The sequence below is a fragment of the Pollachius pollachius genome (assembly GCF_949987615.1).
Source record: "Pollachius pollachius genome assembly, chromosome: 18".
Taxonomy (NCBI): Eukaryota; Metazoa; Chordata; class Actinopteri; order Gadiformes; family Gadidae; genus Pollachius; species Pollachius pollachius.
The window spans coordinates 4,613,749-4,636,342 of record NC_136951.1 but is presented as its reverse complement, the minus strand read 5'-3'; the positions used below and the strand labels follow the sequence as shown (position 1 = coordinate 4,636,342).

Sequence of the window (22,594 nt, the reverse complement as noted above, 5' to 3'; positions counted from 1 at the left end):
AAAAAGTCCGCCCAAAAATGCAAGCCTGTGATTGGCCCCTGGAGGCACAGAAAATGTATACATTTCATTGTCTTTTTTTCCCTCTGCAGCTAAGCCTTTGAGACGTGAGCGTTTACATCATACTAACTAAGATAAAATAGACACAGCATTGTACGGTTGTGTTTTTTTTTTTTACCAATGTTTTGCAAGGACATGGATTAAATGTTCAAGTTATTTAAAACATTAACTTCTAACCTCCGTTGTGTTGTGCCATTGACCTTATACAAAAAATGGCCTAGTTACTAGTTTAATCAGCTTTAACATATATATATATATTTATTTATTTTATAAAAATAATCATATAAATAAATGTTCATATTTTTTAAATCAAGTTATCTTTGCATAGAATGGAATGTGAGAGTCTATTATGTATGATGTACAGAGAAGTCACTCTTTGGTAACGGAGTGTAACTGAGCGTTTGAGGGGCGGGTCTTCTGTCTTCCCCTCGTCGGAAGTAGGCGCAGACGTCCCTTCTTTTTTATATCCATTAAAAAAAATACTCCCCCTTTCCCCCATAAAGAGAAACATGGAGGCCAAAATGGAAGATTAGCCGAAAAACGGGAACATAATTCACCCCTTTTGTTTTCTTAAATCGTGTGGACCGGATGAAATCCAACTGTGGTTTTCGCCGCTTCGCCGGGGAGGTAAGGCTCCGTCTATGATCTGGACACAGTACGGCTCTTGAGGGAGGTAGGGCTCAGTCTATGACCTGGACACAGTAAGGCTCTTTAGGGAGGTAGGGCTCCGTCTATGTACCTGAAATAAAACGGATCTTAAACGTCCCTGCGTTTACCCAGCACCGCTGTCCTCACAAACACACAGATAAAACACTGTTAAATGTTATTGATTGACAGCTATGTGTATGCATATTCATATTTTATCAACAAAATGTTATTTGCATCTGAAGTGTTTCGTTCCGGGTAATAGCCGAAGCCAAGTTACCGCTACACCTGCTGTTTAGCGATTTGACCTAAAGTAGACCTAAATTAAAATAATATTGTACAGTTGATATTGTTATACTTTGCTCAAATACAAATGTAATACCTTTTAATTCCTAATATAGACTATGTTCCTAGTATACACTATGATAAGGTATATTGTATTGACGGAGAGTAGATTCTCTCCGTCATCTTAGTTTTCTTCATCGAAGTGGCTTCAAATGTTTTCTCTTCCCTATATTCAAAGCCCTCCTACACAAGTGTAGCTTACACATCATTTAGTGCATACTTATAAAGAAATTAAGGTATAAAAGGGTTTATAGCCTGTCTTTATCAATGTAATGTGAATTTCAATGTAATATATCGTCTCCTTTAGACACTGTTGTATTTTTATTATGGTTCATAGTCTCTTGAAGCTCCACTAACGGTTACACATAAAGTCTTAGTTCTATAATGCGTTGTTGTTATCCTCTGTAATCCTTATCTGTAATATGGTATCATAACCTATGTCTCTAAATCCCTGTACTTTCGGTTCAATCATTTTACTTTCTCAAGCCAGTTACCAGATAAGCGCCTGCAATGGGTTTTAGTCTCAATAATACAACCCAAAAAAAAACACTAAATCCAATGTCAAGATCATATTATAAAATTGTCCTACGGTATTATGCCCTATGTCTCCACCATACCTGTGGAGAACAAAAACATAAGCACTGAAGGCAACATTTACACACACACACACACACACACACACACACACACACACACACACTCTATATTAACGTTACTGAGTTTACAAAAGCAGAGGCGTAAGGTGTACGGAGACACCTTGCAATATATTAATTGTATTGTTAGGTGTGTAATGGTTCCCTTGAGTCTATCTATACTGGTCCCCCATAACCTAGTGATAAAGTGTTTCCACTGAGTCTGTATTTGTAAGGTTTTAGTTCTATTTGATTACACTTTTTAAAATACTTGATTCTAATCCAGTGGTCTGTTATTTCTGTATTACAACATGCTGCTAAGAATATAAGACCGTAGCTATGGACGCTATTTTCTTCTGTAAACATATATATATATTTTTTAATCAATCAAATGTATATTTTTATTTATAAGTTATGTAGCCACAATATGACCTGCATAATAAACTCAGAGCCTGTCATTATTATAAACCCTGGGAGGGTGATGCAGGACCAAGACCCAAAGCTGAGGGGGCTGGCATCACCTGGAAGCCCTTGCTGTATACATTATCCTTTATGTCAGGTGTGTCTCTGTGCTGTATTGATGGTGTGTGTTCTCTCTGTACCTGCAGGTAGCTGTATCTGCTGGGGAGGTTGGCTCGACCAGGATAGGTAGAGATGAAATTTACCGAACCCTGGGAGCGCCAGAGGCTGTGTTCTCTTCTGGAGAACGCAGTCTCTAGGGAAGCCATGATGTGGAAGGCCTACGTGCCAAAGAAGCCCTCCTCACAGGTGAGGGTCTGCCTCCTTCTCATTGGTCACTTTACACAGATGAGGGTCTGCCTCCATCTCATTGGTCACTTTACACAGGTATGGGTCGGCCTTATGATGTGTTCCAGATACCTCGTAGACCACTCGCATGAGTTGCAAGTGGGGAAATTGCCAAGCTTTCTTGTGGCATTTCACGGAGGAACACCCCCTTTTGGTCGGTTCCACTCAGAATTCTGAGAGTATACCGAGTTCAGTGAGGCTAACCGTACGACTCGACAACTAAAAATGGCTGCACCCGTAAAGAGATTTATTTTCTTTGTATTTGTACCACGTTGGTAATTTTAATGTTGATTTTAAATGCTCTAACCCGCTTCATTACATTGCTACCTTATTCCGGTCACCAATTTATGCATTGCACGGTCTGGCCGGTGTGCAATACATGACCCATGAATAATGTAAAATTGTGTTGTTTATTTTCAAGTTGGTTTGCTAAAGAAGATAATGTAGCTAACAATAACAATGACTAGCCAATAACATGACACAATCAAAAAGAAAAACGGGAACGCTATAAGTGCTACAAGCCAGGAAATAACGTCACAAGAGCAACTCGTGCAGGTGGTGTACAAGGCATCTGGAACACACCATTAGCTGCTACATGGCCTATCATATTGGCTCTGGGTTTAGCTGCTACATGGCAGAGCATATTTGCTCTTGGTTTAGCTTCTAATTGGCCTACAATATGAGATCTGGATTAAGCTGCTACAAAACCTAGCCCAATAGCTCTGGATTTAGCTGCTACTTGACCTAGACTGTTAGCTCTGGGGTTAGCTACTACATGGTCTAGCCTATTACCTCTGGGGCTATCTCTTGTGTTACATGGCCTAGCCTCTTAGCTCTGTGTTTAGATGCATAGCCCACTAGCTTTTGGTTTAGCTGCTAGATGGCCAATCCTATTGGCTCTGAGGTTAGCTGCTAGATGGCCAATCCTATTGGCTCTGGGGTTAGCTCCAGTGCTACAAATAATCAGACTTCTATTGTTTACACTGGGCTTGACACACTATCACTAGTCGACCGGTTCTAGTGTCAGCTGTCTTCTGTAGCTACAGGGTATTAGCAAAGCAGCAAGGCACATTCACCGGGTCAGATTCATTTCTTCGGTCCAGTGGATTCACAGCATTCCAAGCCCTCAGTGTAGCTTACAAATGTAAATGTAGACACAGTTCTTCACTCTGTGTGAGTCCTGCATGTGTAGGCTCTTTGTTAAAGAACATGGATTGTCCTGCTGTGGGTTTTGTGTTTGAACTGACGCAGAGAACAAGGGTTTTTAAGAGTTGATTGTTTTAAAAGGAAAGTCGAGGTTTGATAGGGTGTCCAGTTACAGGGAAGCCTACCTCAAAAGGTCAAGTGCTCTTTGATCTTTGACCTCCACTGTTAGTGTGCTGTTACACATTCCAGACAAACTGAAACCCTCTACCACATCACACCATGAACATGAAAGTGTTGGAAAGGATCATTTTAACCAATGAACCAATACACAGCTACAATTGTTTTGTTGTTGTTGCTGGAAACGGTTATAAGTTTGAGTTAACAATTCTCTGAACATTTATGGAGGTAATGATTAACTTTTGGTACATTGAAACCACAGCAAAACCTCAACAAGACCAAAACCATGTTAGCCTATAACAATCACAACCAAACCACTCCACACAAGCCATGTTAGCCTATAACAATCACAACCAAACCAACCCATACAAGGCTTGTTAGCCTATAAAAATACATGCTAGCTTCTAGCAGGACATGCTAGCTTACGGTAAGGGTGGGCAATGTTCCACCATAGCCTGTGGTCCTGATGAGGACAGGGTGAACCAACTGAACACATGGATCTCCCTCCAGGTGGCAGAGAGGCTCCTGCTCTCCCAGCAGGTGTGCCACTGCGCATGCATTTGTTTGTTGGCATTGGTTGATGGTGATGTGATCTAACGCTATGCACAGAGAGGTTCTAGTGTGATCAGTGATTCAGCTGGTGCATTGATCCCAGCAGGAATGGTGATACAACAAGGTTTGTATCGCTTGTTGTTTCTCTTAAGGCTGGCTGCATCTAAAGACAGATAGGAGCCAATCATCATGCATATTTTATTACTCTCTAAAACACTATTTTGTTATCAGTATATTCCACAGTAATTCTCCAATGACAATAATGACAATATTACAATGAGAGGGGTGCAGGGGTGGGAACCTATGATACAGGTTTCTACATCTGGGGCGCCAAATATAATTTGCCAAATACAACGGCGCTAATGTCCAACGGAAACACGTGTTTGTGTGGAAGTATTTGTTTGTGCTTATGCTGTTTTGTTGTTGGTATTGACGCTGTGTGTTTGTTTTGATGTGGTTTGTTTGTGTGATTCCTAGGATACAGACATCTCCCCGGCCCAGAGAGACGAGGCAGTGCGCTGGCTGGCAGAGGTCCACGGCAGTCTGCAGCTGTACCCAGAGACGCTAGCGCTAGCCGTTAGCATCCTGGACCGCTTCCTAGGCCCCATCAAGGTAAACACTGCAGCTGAACCCAGGGACGCTAGCGCTAGCCGTTAGCATCCTGGACCGCTTACTAGGCCCCATCAAGGTAAACACTGCAGCTGAACCCAGAGACGCTAGCGCTAGAGTAGCTCTGCTCGGCATTAGTGATTTCACATATTTTCAAGCCACAGTTTTTCCCTCTTTGGCAGCACAGCCGGATCTGGAAACCTTTACTTGGGTGGACACCTAGACGTTGGTCTCAGGTGGTCTGTGGTCCAAGTCAAAGGCATGACCGAGCGCTGATATTGGTTAAGATGTTTGTCTGTCTGTTCTCTAGGCCCGCCCCAAGTACCTCCGCTGCATCGCCATCGCCTGCTTCTTCCTGGCTGCTAAGACCTGCGAGGAAGATGAGGTACACACACAGAAACGGATTTCACTATGTGGGTCTCTCTGTATGTGTGTGTGTGTGTCTCCAGTGCGTGCCCAGCATCAGTGTGCTCGCCGGCTCCAGCGGCTGTGACTGTACGTTCTGTGTGTTTGTGTGTGTGTCTCCAGTGCGTGCCCTGCCTCAGTGTGCTCGCCGGCTCCAGCGGCTGTGACTGTACGGTCTCTGAGATCCGGCGGATGGAGCGGGCCATCCTGGACAAGCTGCACTGGAACCTCCACACTGCCACGCCTCTCCACTTCCTGCAGATCGTACGTCCGCTGCTACTCACTTCCTGTCCAGTATCTGATGATGATGTCATGGTGATGATGATGATGATTCTCTCTCCCCCCCCCCCCCCCCTTATAGTTCCATGCTCTGCTGGTGTGTGGGGGCTCCATGGTTCTGGTGGGGGGCAGTCGCTCTCAGCACCTCTCCCTCCTCACCCGCCGGCTACACCACTGCCTGGCCGACCACACACTCACACAGGTACACACTACAACAAGTACACACACACTCACACAGGTACACACTACAACAAGTACACACACACTCACTCAGGTACACACTACAGCTAGTACACACACACTCACTCAGGTACACAATACAAGAATTACACACACACACAGGTACACACTACAAGTACACACACACTCACACAGGTACACCCTACAACAAGTACACACACACTCACTCAGGTACACACTACAGCTAGTACACACACACTCACTCAGGTACACAATACAAGAATTACACACACACACAGGTACACACTACAAGTACACACACACTCACACAGGTACACCCTACAACAAGTACACACACACTCACACAGGTCCGCACTACAACAAGTTCACACACTAACACAGGTACACACTACAACAAGTACACACACACACTGACACAGGTATACACTGTAACAAGTACACATTCACAAAGGTACAACCTAATTGAAAAACTTGGTTCAAATTTTGATGCGTAGGTCTTCATTCAAATGTCCAGCCTATGTCTTCTAATCGCATTGAGATATTGTTTAAAAACGAATAATATAAAGGTAAAAGTGACTGGCTTTTAGCAAACACTTTTATCCGAAGCGACACAGATTTGCAGCGTGGGGTTCGACAGTTATACTGAGTCTCCTGGGTTTTATTTGCGGATGCCAAGGCTTCAACTCCCCCTCAATACATACTGTACTCTCCTATGGTAGTTACTTTAATGTATGTCAGCTTCATTAATGTTGATAACATTAATGTTAATAACACCTGTGCTTACTTCATGGCCACCTCTTTCTGATTGCTCACACATCACACATCATTACTGACTAATGACCTACTGTCTCCCTCCATCTGTTCTGTCTTAATTTATATTCTTATAGTCGGTAAAATAACATTAATCTAACAATTTTTGAGTCCAGTGTTCAAGTTATAAAATGTTTGTTATGCCTAACTACTCAAAGGTACACACACGCACACACACACCTTACTGCACAGAGCCTTTCTCTCAGTATGTCTCTCTGTGTTGGGCAGTTTTTAAAGTCATTTCATTACTTTACGCCGCTTCAGTTGCAGCATGAAGTTGTGCTGGTATTAGAAAAAATTGTAAAGGTACTGAAATTAAACTTAAATTGAACTTAAGAATTTCTGTATATACCCTGTATATTCCAGGTGCGCGGTTCCATGCTAGCTCTGTCTCTCATCTCCCTGGAGCTGGAATCCTGCTGTTCTGATTGGCTGATACTAACCATAGACCTGCTGAGCAAGGCCCAGGTACCTGTCTGTCTGTCTGAATAACGTTTTCTTATAATCTTATTGAGATGTTTTTGACAAACCCACTGTCCAGTCTGTTGAGGGTGTAGGATATAGCAGTGGGTTGTTGTGTCCCCTCTCAGATGGACAGCCGGGAGTTGATCCGGTGCAGAGAGCAGTTGTCCCGTCGTCTTTCCACTCAGAGAGCTTCCCTCCCTCCCAACACGCTGTACATCTACCACCCCCGCCAGGAACCCCCCCGCCGGGCCCCGGCCCCTGGCTCCGCTCTGTCCACCGCAACACAAGGTAGTGAACCGCATCATTAACTTTGTCCTCATCTGTTAGTTGAAACACGGTTTTGGTTCGTTTTGTTTATAAATTCTCTGCGAACAGAGCCGTTCTTAGCTCTCATTGTACCTTAGGCTTAAGAATGTATGGTGCCCCTTGTGTCCAGCAAATGTTATTATACCCATAGTGATGTCCTTTGCTGTAAAGTTAGACTACATTCAGAATCAGAGGAATATTTTTCACTTTAATTTGACAGTTTAATGTAATTATGAGAGGTGCATCTATTGAGGTGATGGGGGCGTGAGTAGTGCGTCCCCTGAGGCATCTTGGGCGCCTAGCATGTTCCAATGCTGCCTATGCAGTTGGTCTGCCCTGTGCTCATGTCAGATATTCACATTACACTCACCTGAAATACCCCAGATGCATTAACCAGAGCATGTCGAGTTTCTACACTTCATATGCATTAGACCAGGGGTCGGCAACCCTAGGCACGTGTGCCACCACTGGCACGGGGCAGCATAATCATTGGCACATGTAAAAAAAAATAAAAATAAAACTTATTTTTAATTTTTATTTTATTATTATTATTTTAAAAAAATCACAGCACAATGCATAATCATTACTACCGATTTTTTTTGCACTTTATTCTGTTTTGGGCATTTCCTCCCAGTGCAAATAAGTTTAAATTAGTTACAGAAACCATTGTTCTGAAATGGGATCAATTAATAGTTTTTAAACCTATGTTGTGAGTAATAGAGAAGAAAATATTTCAAATATTGTTGCAAGTGGCCTGTATGCATCGCCTTCACACGGTTTTGCAAAGCTGTACATTTCTTAAAGATATTGATGTGGATGGTTCCAACATTCTCATATATTCTCGTTTTTTACATTTCTCACAGTGCAAAGATGTTTTTGAATGAGTTTCTGAAAATGGTGTTTTAAGATGGGACATATGTAGTTATAATTTGTAAGCCCATGTTGCAAATATAACATAAAACCAAAAAAACATTTAAAATGTTGATGCATGATTGTAGACTATATGGAAATAGTACAATTCCAGGTCTCCTGGAAATGTTTTTGGTCGCTGTGTCATGATTCAGCTTAATTTTTAATATATTGTTGCTTAAGGCACACTCATTAACGAGAAAATGGAAAACTGGCACTGCAGGTTGAAAAGGTTGCTGACCCCTGCGTTAGACTCTCTCCTGGTTTCCCTGCCTGCTAACGTACTGACTGGGGGAATACTTTTTAAGTAGTATTGTCTAATACAAGAGAGTACTGCTTCATACATGCGTTGTGTTTTTTCTTATCTATGGATAATATATTTTCCTGGAAGTATGTTCTTCCCTGGGGTGTTGATGAGTGTTTCCTGTCTCCAGACCCGGCCTCCAGCGAGGGGGCGGGGATCCCCCTCTCCCACTCTAGCCCCTCCCCTCCTCTTCTACCTGCCCAGCTCCACCGCCCCCATCTGCACACCCTCAGCGTGAGATGCAAGCCCTCTGCCAAACGCAAGGTACTCCTTCACCTGGTTTAGTTACACAAGAGACTTAACTCCTTCACCTGGTTTAGTTACACAAGAGACTTAACTCCTTCACCTGGTTTAGTTACCCAAGGGACTTAACTCCTTCACCTGGTTTAGTTACACAAGAGACTTAACTCCTTCACCTGGTTTAGTTACAAAAGAGACTTAACTCCTTCACCTGGTTTAGTTACCCAAGGGACTTAACTCCTTCACCTGGTTTAGTTACCCAAGGGACTTAACTCCTTCACCTGGTTTAGTTACCCAAGGGACTTAACTCCTTCACCTGGTTTAGTTACGCAAGAGACTTAACTCCTTTACCTTGTTTAGTTACGCAAGGGACTTAACTCCTTCACCTGGTTTAGTTACCCAAGGGACTTAACTCCTTCACCTGGTTTAGTTACGCAAGGGACTTAACTCCTTCACCTGGTTTAGTTACCCAAGGGACTTAACTCCCTTAACTGGTTTGGTAACTCTACACAAGGGACCTTACTCCTTTAACTGGTTTGGTAACTCTAAACACAAGGGACTTAACTCCTTTAACTGGTTTAGTTACGCAAGGGACTTGACTCCTTTAAATGGTGTGTTATAGTTATACTAGTGCACCTTGTTCTGGTTGTATGTGTGTATCCGCTACACTAGTGTAACTCGTGGTGTGGTTGGTGTGTGTTTACTGCCTCCTGGTTATACCGGTGTGATAGTTGTTTCTTGCTGTACGTTGTGTGCAGGTGGAGGTGATGGAGGTGGACGACTTCTTCGATGGAATCAAACGTCTGTACAACGAAGAGTCTGAGCCCCCTGTGGGCGGACGAGGAGGAACAGGAGGAGGAGAGGAGGAGGATCGGGGGCGGGCTTTATGCAGTGTCCTGGCGCCCAGACAGGAAGGCAGCATCTCCCCCTGCCCGCCTCTGCAGCCCATCCCCGCCCCCTAGTGGAGGAAGCGAAGACCACCGCTCCCACACACTCTGTTTACTGAAACCCTTGCAGTGCTCAGATGACCTGCCACGCCCTCTAGACCCTAGGGTAACCCCTCTACATCTGAAGCCCCTTCTAGACCCCGTTAGCGCAACCTCATTTATCACTAGCTGTGGCTCATCATGGCTAGCTCTGACTTGCTTTAAGAAGCTATGGTATATGCTAGTTAGCTGTGGCTAGCCACTATCAGTGACTGGTTGCTAGATAGCAGTGAGTGTTTAGCAGTGTCTAGTTAATTGAAGGTCGTTGCTGGTGAAACGTGAGGGGCTTGCAGTACTTTTAGGGTCCCAGCAAACGGGTGTGTGTGTTCGGTGGTTCCTAGCGGAGGAGCAACGTTCTGAGGCAGCTTCAGTTCACCTCACAGTCCAAGCACAGGGCCACCAAAAATCTACTCTCAATAATCCTATTTGTGAACACAAAAACAAAATATCTAAAAAAAGTATATATATATATGTATGGAAAAAAAGGCAGAAAGGTTCCTTTAAAAAAAAGTAGAATTGACTTCCCTCAGCATTGTTTGGCGCCTAACACAATATGATTTATGTTACGTTTCTCACTGTAAACTAAACGTTTTTATTTGTTTTATTCATGCTTTCCTTTCTTTCACTCCTGTCTCTTTTAATAGTAGTGTCATTTCCCTTCCCTGTTCAAATGTTACATGCATGTTTAACTGTTTCACCTATTTAAAATGAACTACTGTTTTAACCGATGTAGGAATGTTTGTGTGTCTGAATGATAATGTGCGCATTTATTGCCCTGATAGTCTAAAGCATTATACTTGTTGAAGTGTAATTTCATTGTTGATAAGATACTAATATAAAGACACACTCGCCCTCTGCTGGTTGAATGTAAACTATGATCTTTCTGTGGTTGACTTGTCATCAGGCTGAGGTGTAACCAAACCCCTCACCTTTTCACTTAACTGATATTACATTGCAAAAAAAAAAAAAAAAGGCCCTAGTGTCTGAGCTGTGAGCTGACTGCTGCCCCGGGACGACCACCCCCACGCAATACCAATAAAGAAAAGTGTCCCTCCACCTGCCTCTGACCCTTTGTGTGTGCGGTGTGCGTGTTATTTATGTATAAAGTATTTTTTCTTTTTCATGAAGTGACATGGCGTTAAATGTAAAAGTTCCTCTACCTTGCTCCCCATCGCTGAAACTAAAAGACACCTTGAAGGTAGTTTGTTGAAGTGTAGGTGAACCGCCGGTTTTAGCCTAAATACTAACATGTTTGAAAATGAGTTCATGGCTAAAAGTTGCAGGAAGGCACTATGACCCACACTAACTTGACGCAAACTTTTTAAGCTAGAATTGTCCTTTTATATGAGCAATATTGAATGTAGAGGATATGAAATGCCCCCTACACAATGCCCTACCTTCTCCCCACATACCATTTAAAGTTTTAAATCTGTGTATTCATAACAGTTGTCAAACTGATAATCTTGATCGCATAAATATATAATGTGAATTTGAATCAAGGAGGAAATCGATTTAATCGTAGGCCTACATGCTGCATTATAGATATGCCCTATCGGGCTCTATGTCTTGGGGGGGGGGGTTATTCCACCCCAGCCCTTCAAAAAGCACGAGTCCGCCACTGGGCAAACATAGCTTTTGCACCTGTTTTATTTACTTTACGGTTTTATTTTAGAACCGATGGCAAAATCGCATAGATGTTGAAGATTATAAAACATAAGGTCTGCCACAAAACACCCTTCTTTGTAACCCCTTTTTGATCAAACGTTGTAATTCTTCTGATGATTACATAAGACGAGGGGAAGTGACATCCGGGCTCGGAGGTGCAGGTATGCAGGTGTAGTCGGAGGGCGGAGTTCTTCTCCCTCATAACCGAACATTTCAACCTTTGAAAGCTTCGCTAGCAGCCGGGCATGGCCACCGATCTCAGCGAGGCCTCGGTACTCCTCTTCCTCCGGGGCAGCGGTGGCACGGTGAAGAACGCGGAGCTGCTGGCACACTTCAGGCCCTTCCTCCGGGACCATGACGACCGACTGCGACACCGAGACAACTTCAAAAAGTTTGTTAACTCCGTCGCCACCGTCAAACAACTGGAGGGAGTTTCCTATGTTGTCCTCAGGAGGAAGTTCAGGGCTCCGAGGGATGCTGTAACCCCGTCTAACAGGGACCGCTCGTCTAGGACCCCCGATGGGTTGAAGGCGAGCGACCCCGGGGCCGGCTCGAGAAGTCGCTCCCCTGCTCACCGAACCCCAGGCAAGACGTTACGGCCGCCGGCCCCGGTGCTGCCTTCCCCCGGTGAGCCGAGACTAACACCCACTCCCAAGGGAGACCCGGTAAAGGCAGCAGAAAGCCAGATTCTCGTGTCCGCTGGAATAATACTCAACAACAACAACAACAACGACGTGGAGACCAACTTTAATCTGATGCAGAAACCGCTCCTGTCCTCCACCCCCGACGTGCCCCAGCCTGCAGCCTGTCGCCTGGCGCCCGGCCGAGAGGAACCGGTTCGCCACCTGACCCAGGCAGGACCTCCCGGGAACACAGCCCCCACACACCCGCTCAGGATCCCGGCCTCATGGCCACACAAGCCGGTAGACCCCAGAGTTGAAAACCACCCAGCTCTGGCGGTGGTCCAAAGTGTTGTAGAAACGAGACCTCGACACGATTTAGAGGAATATCACCTGCAGGGAAAACCGTCTCCTATTCTTCATCGGCACGAAGGTCTTAATCACAATCAGCACGAAGGTCTTCATCACAGTCAGCACGAAGGTCTTCATCACAACACGGATCTTAAAGTGAGAACGCGCGGTGCCCGATACAGAAAAAGCTACAAATCCGCCGTCTCTCAGGATGGTGATGATGAGGAGGAGGAAGAGGAGGAGGAGGAGGCGACGGAGGTGAATCCGATGAGAGCAGATTCAGCAGGAGGAGAAATTCCCCTTATTCGACCTCAAGACAACAGGAGAACCATCCTCTCCTCTCAGCCCCCAACGCTTCCCTCTCTCCCTCCTGCCCTCCCCCCTTCCCTCCCCTACTCTCTCCCCCCTGCCCTCCCCTCCATTCAGCCCCCAACGCTCCCCTCCCTCACCCCTTCCCTCCCCTCCTCTCAGCCCCCAATGCTCCCCTCCCTCCCCCCTGCCCTCACCCCTTCCCTCCCCTCTCTCCCCCCCGCTTTCCCCTTCCCCCTCCACTCCTCTCTCCCCTACTCTGTCCCCCCCTCCCTCACCCCTTCCCTCCCCTCCTCTCAGCCTCCCAACCTGCCCTCCCTCACTTCCTCCACCATCTCCCCCTTCCTCTCCCCCTCTCCTCCTCCTCCGTCCCAGACCTCCAGTTGGTTCTCCGGTTCCCCGGGGTCTGGGTCCGACTCTGTCCCCACCATCCACGTTCAGGAGGTGGGGGAGCCGGGTCCGGGCTGGGGGTCTGGTGCTGGGAGCCCCGGGGGGGGTCCGGGAGAATCCAGTGGGGGGACGGCGAGGCGGTCCGGCCGCCGTGGCCCAGGAAGGGCCCTGGGAGCGGGGCTTTCCTCCAGCCAGGACAGCCTCCTCCTCCTGCCCTCCTCGTCCTCCTGCAGCGACTGGCTCTCCCCCCTGTCCTCCAGCTCCCCCTCAGGAGCGGAGTGGAGCAGCAGCCACGAGGAGCCGGGCGCCCGCCACGGTACGCTCATCTGTTGATCGGCAGGTCCAACCTTTGGTGGGAGATAAGGAGGCCTGGGAGAGGGGCGGGGGGTATGTGGTCTACGTCTCTGAGCTCCGTCTGATACCAGGCCGAGCTCCGCTGGGGGTCCACCTGTGGGCGGGGCTTAAACTCTGGGTGCATTTGGTGATTTGAGTTGAACAGAAAGCTAGAGCCCTGAGAGCAGAGGTTGGGCTAGACCTTACAGCGATCATGATGGTATCATTCCTTTATGAGTCATTGCTCTTTTTCAAGGGGTGCATTCCAATTGTTCCCTCAACCCCAAGAAGGTCTTCCTCGACATCCTACCCACGGTTCCATGAGTAGTAAGCTACAGAAGCTGCTTAAAGCAACGGCTGAAGCAGCTCTGGGTCAAAGGATAAACCAGTGTACCTGAAGGGCCTCAGAGATGAGTTTCCGTTCCCTCCTGCTTGACCCCAAGCTGCTACTGCTCCTGTCCTCTAGTTGATAATAGACAAACGACCGTCTTATTTATACATTTTGCTATTAGAATTTGGGGACAGGTTTACCAACATTATAATTGCTAGTATACTGCTTAAAAGTCTTCACAATTATGCCAAATTACAGGGGAGAGATTCCAAGAAACAGGTTTGTGTGAAGCCCTAGCTTCGGTGTGTAATGCCGTAGCACTTATGGAGCATAATGGAGCTAGCACACTAGCTCCATTATGCCCAGATAGTATCCTAATTGTTTCACCATTCAAATTATTTTATTTGTTTTATTTTCTTATCGTTATTGTTAACTTCTATTCAAATGAGTCTATTTCCTTGATGTTTTGAATATGAATATGTATGTTGCAAAGATGATGGCAATGATTGCAAACACACGTTAAACCGGTTAACACGCGTTTAGCACCTCAACAGGGTTTGTTCTACTTATATGTGCACTACTAACATGTATTAACATGGTGTGTACTATAACTACAGTCTACTACTGTGTATTAACATGGTGTGTACTATAACTACAGTCTACTACTGTGTATTAACATGGTGTATACTATAACTACAGTGTACTACTGTGTATTAACGTGGTGTGTACTATACCTTTAGTTGTCCTCTGTGTATTAACATGGTGTGTACTATATCTTTAGTTGTCTTCTGTGTATTAACATGGTGTGTACTATATCTTTAGTTGTCCTCTGTTTATTAACATGGTGTGTACTATAACTTTAGCTGTCCTCTGTGTATTAACATGGTGTGTACTATAACTTTAGCTGTCCTCTGTGTATTAACATGGTGTGTACTATGTCTTTAGCTGTCCTCTGTGTATTAACATGGTGTGTACTATGTCTTTAGTTGTCCTCTGTGTATTAACATGGTGTGTACTATGTCTTTAGTTGTCCTCTGTGTATTAACATGGTGTGTACTATATCTTTAGTTGTCTTCTGTGTATTAACATGGTGTGTACTATGTCTTTAGTTGTCCTCTGTGTATTAACATGGTGTGTACTATATCTTTAGTTGTCTTCTGTGTATTAACATGGTGATGTCACCAGGTGACGCGGGGGCCAAGGTTGCCCACGTCAACAGACTCCTGTCTCTGATGCACCGCTCGGAGCAGAAGACGACCACCCCCTGGCACCACTCCACGGGCCACCTCCTGGAGGAGGACCAGGGCTCCTCCTGGCGCCGCTCCACAGGCCACCTCCTGGAGGAGGACCAGGGCTCCTCCTGGCGCCGCTCCACGGGTCACCTCCTGGAGGAGGACCAGGGCTCCTCCTGGCGCCGCTCCACGGGTCACCTCCTGGAGGAGGACCAGGGCTCCTCCTGGCGCCGCTCCACAGGTACGCTCCCTTCCTCCATATACAGGGCGCTGTTTTGGGCTTCACCGCTAAGTAGGGTACAGATCTGGTTCCTTGTTTATTGATTTTTTTTATTGTGCAAGGATGTGTTGGGTGTGGGCAGCCGCTAAGTAAGCTCTGCTTGTGATTTCTTTGGCCTAGACGCCACCGTACACACATGGCATCACAACACATGTACTGGCATTCATCCATTCATTCATCAACGGGGGTGTCGGCCATGCAAGGGGGAGACAGGCTGTTCCCTTGCAGGGCAGACCCCCTGCTGTTTCATTAGGGGGCCTAAACCAGCAACCTTCCAGTCACCAGACAAACCTCCTGAGTTCCTGCTGAGCTATGTGAATGTGATATATAAATCGTACGAAATGAGTTTGGATGTTTATTAAACCAGCTCCATCGTTGAGGTAGTCAGGACTACCGTAACCACGGTAATTAAGGTGTGAGCAGCAAACAAGGGACAGACACATGCTCTCCGGTCCGCAGGTAATCTCCTTGACAACCAGGAGGAGGCAGAGTCGAGTGGGGGCTCCGCCTCTCCCCCGTTGCTACGGAAACGTCCAGGGGTCACCAGGCGGGTCAGCAGCCGTCTGCGGAGCAGGAACTGTATGAGCTTGGGGGCGGGGCTGGACCTCCCCTTCCCCGGGGAGGAGAAGGTGCAGGGGGTGGGAGGCGGAGGAGCGGCGGCGGCCCGGCAGAAACGCCTCCAGCTCCTCTCCTCCTCCCTCAGCCTGGGCAACAACCTGTCCACCTCCTCGCTGTCCTCCTCCAGCTCCACGCCGCCACGCTTCCCCAGTATGGGGGAGCTGGCCGAGGGTAAGGAGCAGGGCAGAGGAGGAGGTGCAGGGAGGGGGACGGATGGACCACACAACTCCTCCTATTGGCATCGCCAGGTACGATATAGATATAAAATATATAGATGATGAATATATATCTCCGTCTCCTATCTATATATCTGTGTGTGTGTGTGTGTGTGTGTGTGTGTGTGTGTGTGTGTGTGTACCCCAGGTCCCTCTGGAGTCCCGGGAGCACTCCTGGCTGGTGCAGGGTGCGGCAGGGGCGTGGCCTGACGTCTACTCTCTGTTCAGAGACGACCCCTCTCTGCTCCAGCGGCCCGACTTCATCTCGGGCTTCACCGTCCTCCACTGGATCGCCAAGCATGGAGACCACAGGGTCCTCAACACGCTCTGGTAACACATCACCATGACAACACACCATCACTAGGACCACAGGGTCCTCAACATGCTCTGGTAACACATCACCATGACAACACACCATCACTAGGACCACAGGGTCCTCAACACGCTCTGGTAACGCATCACCATGACAACACACCATCACTACGACCACCGGGTCCTCAACACGCTCTGGTAACGCATCACCATGACAACACACCATCACTAGGCCCACAGGGTCCTCAACACGCTCTGGTAACACATCGCCATGACAACACACCATCACTGGGACCACAGGGTCCTCAACACGCTCTGGTAACACATTACCATGACAACACACCATCACTATGACCACCGGGTCCTCAACACGCTGTGGTAACACATCACCGTGACAACACACCATCACTATGACCACAAGTTCGCCTCTTAGTGCTTGCTGCAAGTTAACTTTAGTCTATCAATGAAATGGGCAGCCATTGTTGTGACGTGATCTCGAAGGACTCGGGTAGCTTTACCTCCGCACGAAACTCCGACCCAACAGAGTGTTCAAAGCACTTTCCTCCGAGCTTAAGGTCCCAACCTCCGAACCTCCCGGAAACTCTGACCGTTGAAGTGAAGGCGGCATTAAACTACACCACCACATGACCCTTTCACACTATCACCATGACCATAAGATATGAAACCATCACAAAATCACTATAAGAACACCATCACCCAGGGCTGGCAATCGGCATAGGCGACCTAGGCGATGGCCTAGGGCGGCAAATGTGTCTGAATTAATTAATTTAAATATAAGAAAGAAGTGAAATGAAACCAAACATGTTCCCAAATTGAAGGCAAGGGGGACAAGGGAGGGGGTGGTGGATTAATTGTTAGGACGCACTGAAACCCTCACTGTAGCACGCAGGACAACGCCACACCATCTTGAGATTCCATCACTATGGCAACACCATTGCCATGATACCATTACCATACCGACACCACACCATCGTCCCCATGACAACTGATTTATCCACCCCACCCCTGAGTTGATTGGAGCGTGTGACCCCTGACCTTTAGGTACGGGGTGCTGAAGGCGGGCCTGACCCTGGAGTTCAACGTGAGGTCGTGGAGCGGCCTCACCCCGCTCCACCTGGCCGCCATGCACGGACACAAGAAGATGCTCCGCCTCCTGGTGCACAAGTTCCACGCCGACACGCGGATCCGCGACGCCGCCGGGAAGAGGGCCTGGCAGTACCTGGAGGCCCCGGCCCACGCGGACCTGCTGCACCTCCTGGGGGCCCCGCGGAGGGCCGGGGGACAGGCCCCGCAGGGGGCCGGGGGGAGGGGCACTCTGCACCACCACGCCTCATGCTCCTCCGCCGACCGACCTCAGAGACGACCTCTGACCACCGGCTCCACCGGGGTCAAGAGGTCAACGTCGATTGCGGCGTTCCTCAAACACAAGACGCTGCTCCGCTTCAGGGAGCTCTCAGACGTGTGTGTCTAGCTGCGGGGAGGGGCCGGAGGACCAAAGAGCTAAATGTAGTATAATGACGTTGAGGGCACCTTGTAGTATTATCACGCTCACTGTTCCTAACTTCTGGTTAAAGGTGATGTTTATTATTGAAATGTTTGCACATAGAAAAGACATGTTTCACTAGTGTGTATTAATTCCGGCATTTGTGCCACAGTCAACACGAGACCTTAAGAATTATAAAAACATGAATGCATGACTAACCTGCTCCACAAGTCTCATGGCTTCATTGTACGAAGGGGTTCGGACCTGATGAACATCTTTTATAAAACAAAAGCGCCCTAAACAGAGTGAGACTGATCTGTGATCAGTACAGCGACGCATCAGGTTGAGAAGCACAAGGCACAGACTAGAGATCTTCTTCCACTCGTGGGTTTTATCACTCAGTCTCTCCGGTTGGGTTTGATATGGTTGTTGGCTCAGCAGTTTGTTCTGGTGTGGAAGAGGGGTCGCTCATGCTCGTTAAATGTACCTATGTCAATTTGAACACTGCAACCGTGCCTTATGTCTATATTCTTAGACCTTCTATATTTTTCGCCCTTTATATTTCTTTAATTGTTCTATTTCTGAATTGCGTTTGATTGCTGTCATGTATTTTCTGTGGTGATTCCCTGTGGTGATTATCTTGTCTGAGAAAAATAAAGCACTTTTTTCATCTTGTCTGTGAAAGATAAAGAACATTTAATCTTATCTGGGATTAATAAAGTACATATTTTATATCAAATGTGGAATTAATAACATCAGACCATATGGCAGGCTGTCCAGCAGACAGCCCGTGTTGGAAACATCGCTGTCATGTCAACGGCGGTCAAACAGAACCCCACACCAGATTACTTCAGCCATCTCAGTGTACAGAAGACTCATCACTCCTCCTGACCACGGTACCAGGACCTTTGGGGACCATATCTAATGGCAGAGCCTGAGGGATCCAGCGATTTTCAGGCTTCTCAAGGTAAGCTTCATTTAAAGTATCATTATGTAAATAAAATGACATACTGTATCCATAACTTTAAATTGGATAATAGAATATGAATAGTTAGGTCTCAACTGACACACATCGATTTGTCCTCATCCTTTCAGATTCACTGGTGCAAGAGAAACCTGTCTTTGATAACGGATTTATTTTGTAGAACAAGGAGGTCGTGGCCTCTTCTTAAAGCACACGGTACAGTACATCAAAACACACTCTGATCTGTGGTGAAACGACACTACACGACAAAACAGTGTTACACCACTGTGGTGACGATAAGGCAAGCTGGGTGTGTGTGTTTGCGTGTGTGTGTGTGTGTGTGCTGAAAGCTGCTGCAGAGTGGTTGGTGTGGCAAAGCCTCTGATATGACAGTTTTTAACGGATGGCTTCATTTCATTCTCACGTCTGGCTGTCAAAAACAAAAGAGTGCGCATGCTCCCTGCTCGACCAATCAGCACGCTCCCCGCTCGATCTGCTGCTGAACAGGGATTGGTTTATTAAGGAGCCGTCAGGGTGAGCCCAAGAGCTGTCCCTCAGGGAGAGGAGGAGCAGAGGGGTGATGAGGAGCAGCTACTATAAATACGTTCCTTCACGTTTCCGATGGTCAGTAGTTCTTGTCCTCCTTCAGTCCTGCCCGGCCATCTTCGCCGCCAAAGTCACGCCCGCAACCCGTAACGCTCCATTAATGTCCGCGGCGCAGTCACAGCGACGTCACGGCGGTGCCGCGGTCTGCGTAGGCGTGGCCCTGGGGCGTGGCTAGGGAGGGGAAGGGGGCGGGGCCGGAGCACAGCTGATACCCCCTGGACGCATCGGGCTCCCCGGCCAGGTGGGGGGGCAGGGTCTCCTCGATCAGCACCAGATGCTCCTCCCCTTGCCTGATGAGGTCGTCCAAGCGGCGCTGTTGGATGAGCAGGGAGGGCGTGGCGCTGACCAGCTGGCCGTAGAGCAGCAGCTGGGGGGGGCCCAGGCGGGCCGACAGCAGCGAGCGGACCACCCGCTGCCGGCGCTCCAGGTGGTCCTTCAGCTCCCGGGCGTCCTCCCTCTGGGACAGCAGCTGGGAGCGCTTCAGGACGAGGGAGGCCTGGGGGGAGGGGGGAGACAGAGCTTCAGGAGGAGGGAGGCCTGGGGGGGAGGGGGGAGACAGAGCTTCAGGAGGAGGGAGGCCTGGGGGGGAGGGGGGAGACAGAGCTTCAGGAGGAGGGAGGCCTGGGGGGGAGGGGGGAGACAGAGCTTCAGGAGGAGGGAGGCCTGGGGGGGAGGGGGGAGACAGAGCTTCAGGAGGAGGGAGGCCTGGGGGGGAGGGGGGAGACAGAGCTTCAGGACGAGGGAGGCCTGGGGGAGGGGAGGGGGGAGACAGAGCTTCAGGAGGAGGGAGGCCTGGGGAGGGGGGGGGGAGACAGAGCTTCAGGAGGAGGGAGGCCTGGGGGGGAGGGGGGAGACAGAGCTTCAGGAGGAGGGAGGCCTGGGGGGGAGGGGGGAGACAGAGCTTCAGGAGGAGGGAGGCCTGGGGGGGAGGGGGGAGACAGAGCTTCAGGAGGAGGGAGGCCTGGGGGGGAGGGGGGAGACAGAGCTTCAGGACGAGGGAGGCCTGGGGGAGGGGAGGGGGGAGACAGAGCTTCAGGAGGAGGGGGGCCTGGGGGGGAGGGGGGAGGGAAGTGTGAGACGCAGAGCGAGGGGAGCCGGGGCAGGGAGACAGAAGGACACTCACCCTCTCCCCCGTGCAGACGGACAGACGGACAGACAGACAGACAGACAGACGGACAGACGGACAGACAGACAGACAGACAGACAGACAGACGGACAGACAGACGGACGGACGGACAGACAGACGGACAGACAGACGGACAGACAGACAGACAGACGGACAGACAGACAGACGGACAGACAGACGGACAGACAGACAGACAGACGTACAGACGGACAGACGGACAGACAGACGGACAGACAGACGGACAGACAGACGGACAGACGGACAGACTCACCCTCTCCCCCGTGCAGACAGACAGACGGACAGACAGACGGACGGACAGACAGACAGACAGACGGACAGACAGACGGACAGACTCACCCTCTCACCCGTGCAGACGGACGGACAGACAGACAGACAGACGGACGGACTCACCCTCTCCCCCGTGTCGTCCTCCTGTCTGTCCTCCAGGTGGTGCAGGGCGACGTCGGTCCGGGCCAGGCGGCCCGACAGGGACAGCAGCAGGTTGACCACCTTCTGCAGGTCTCCTGAGGACCAGGGGGAGGGGTTAGGGTCAGGGGTTAAAGGTCAGGGACAGCAGCAGGTTGACCACCTTCTGCAGGTCTCCTGAGGACCAGGGGGAGGGGTTAGGGTCAGGGGTTAAAGGTCAGGGACAGCAGCAGGTTGACCACCTTCTGCAGGTCTCCTGAGGACCAGGGGGAGGGGTTAGGGTCAGGGGTTAAAGGTCAGGGACAGCAGCAGGTTGACCACCTTCTGCAGGTCTCCTGAGGACCAGGGGTTAGGGTCAGGGGTTAAAGGTCAGGGACAGCAGCAGGTTGACCACCTTCTGCAGGTCTCCTGAGGACCAGGGGGAGGGGTTAGGGTCAGGGGTTAAAGGTCAGGGACAGCAGCAGGTTGACCACCTTCTGCAGGTCTCCTGAGGACCAGGGGGAGGGGTTAGGGTCAGGGGTTAAAGGTCAGGGACAGCAGCAGGTTGACCACCTTCTGCAGGTCTCCTGAGGACCAGGGGGAGGGGTTAGGGTCAGGGGTTAAAGGTCAGGGACAGCAGCAGGTTGACCACCTTCTGCAGGTCTCCTGAGGACCAGGGGGAGGGGTTAGGGTCAGGGGTTAAAGGTCAGGGACAGCAGCAGGTTGACCACCTTCTGCAGGTCTCCTGAGGACCAGGGGGAGGGGTTAGGGTCAGGGGTTAAAGGTCAGGGACAGCAGCAGGTTGACCACCTTCTGCAGGTCTCCTGAGGACCAGGGGGAGGGGTTAGGGTCAGGGGTTAAAGGTCAGGGACAGCAGCAGGTTGACCACCTTCTGCAGGTCTCCTGAGGACCAGGGGGAGGGGTTAGCGTCAGGGGGGAGGGGGTTAAGGCAGTGGTATTAAACTAGATACGGAAGGGGGCCACCAGTGTAAAGTGACTGTGTGGCGGGCCGGTTGTTTTCATGCTCATGTTGGATCAGTAGCGTCATTACTGCGACGGGATGAGAGGATTATCACACGCTGATCAGTCCAATGAACGATTAATTTCTAAGAATGATTGCAGGAGAAACAATATAATAATCAAGGAACTGCTCATTCACTGATACAGGCGTAATAGCAAGCATAGATTGGCATTATTTAAAATACTACAAGCAATATGGTAGTAGTGGCCCCTGAGCGTGCCGGGTCTGCGGCCCCAGTACCTGTGAACACGCGGTACTTCTCCCTCTCGTTGGGCCGGCAGCGGTCCTGGACCAGGGCCTCCAGGCCGGCGCCCAGCGCCCGGTGCTGCCGGAGCTCCTCCTGAAGCACCTCCTTCTCCTCCTGCAGCGCCCCCACACTGCTCCTCAGGGCCGCACACAGCGCCACCTGGTGGAGACACGCCGCCACGTCACGTCAC

General features: G+C 49.1%; 3 protein-coding genes across 6 annotated transcripts in view; 2 read left to right on the top strand and 1 right to left on the bottom strand.

Annotated features, from left to right (window-relative positions):
* Positions 1–477: 477 nt before the first annotated feature.
* Positions 478–10,924, top strand: ccni (cyclin I). Its single transcript, XM_079755286.1, has 10 exons — positions 478–684; positions 2,288–2,447; positions 4,839–4,973; positions 5,281–5,355; positions 5,499–5,639; positions 5,737–5,856; positions 7,032–7,133; positions 7,256–7,418; positions 8,780–8,913; positions 9,648–10,924. The coding sequence occupies exons 2-10, from the start codon at positions 2,334–2,336 to the stop codon at positions 9,849–9,851; spliced, it is 1,188 nt and encodes a 395-aa protein (XP_079611412.1). The 5' UTR covers positions 478–684; positions 2,288–2,333; the 3' UTR covers positions 9,852–10,924.
* Positions 10,925–11,758: 834 nt separating this feature from the next.
* Positions 11,759–18,710, top strand: sowahb (sosondowah ankyrin repeat domain family member B). Its single transcript, XM_079756148.1, has 5 exons — positions 11,759–13,526; positions 15,060–15,347; positions 15,846–16,252; positions 16,368–16,549; positions 17,594–18,710. Exons 1-5 carry the CDS (start codon positions 11,786–11,788, stop codon positions 18,021–18,023), a joined length of 3,048 nt encoding a protein of 1,015 aa, XP_079612274.1. The 5' UTR covers positions 11,759–11,785; the 3' UTR covers positions 18,024–18,710.
* Positions 18,711–18,845: 135 nt separating this feature from the next.
* Positions 18,846–22,594, bottom strand: part of shroom3 (shroom family member 3) — a 36,977-nt gene continuing 33,228 nt past the window's right edge. For 3 of the 4 annotated variants that reach the window (XM_079756144.1, XM_079756145.1, XM_079756146.1), the window contains 3 exons: positions 22,398–22,563; positions 21,143–21,255; positions 18,846–20,101 (listed from right to left, as the gene is read on the bottom strand). In XM_079756144.1, coding sequence (XP_079612270.1) covers positions 19,721–20,101; positions 21,143–21,255; positions 22,398–22,563 — 660 coding nt within the window. In that variant the 3' untranslated portion in view covers positions 18,846–19,720. Of the gene's footprint in view, positions 20,102–21,142; positions 21,256–21,582; positions 22,040–22,397; positions 22,564–22,594 lie in introns of those variants that run through there. The other variant, XM_079756147.1, reaches the window with a different exon arrangement.

Coding starts and splice junctions, on each gene's coding strand:
- ccni (XM_079755286.1), top strand. CDS start 2,334: ATGAAATTTACCGAACCCTGGGAGCGCCAGAGGCTGTGTTCTCTTCTG. Junction 5,640..5,736: donor CTCTCCACTTCCTGCAGATC/GTACGTCCGCTG, acceptor CCCCCCTTATAG/TTCCATGCTCTGCTGGTGTG. Junction 7,419..8,779: donor TCTGTCCACCGCAACACAAG/GTAGTGAACCGC, acceptor TCCTGTCTCCAG/ACCCGGCCTCCAGCGAGGGG.
- sowahb (XM_079756148.1), top strand. CDS start 11,786: ATGGCCACCGATCTCAGCGAGGCCTCGGTACTCCTCTTCCTCCGGGGC. Junction 15,348..15,845: donor CTCCTGGCGCCGCTCCACAG/GTACGCTCCCTT, acceptor TCCGGTCCGCAG/GTAATCTCCTTGACAACCAG. Junction 16,550..17,593: donor AGGGTCCTCAACACGCTCTG/GTAACACATCAC, acceptor CCTGACCTTTAG/GTACGGGGTGCTGAAGGCGG.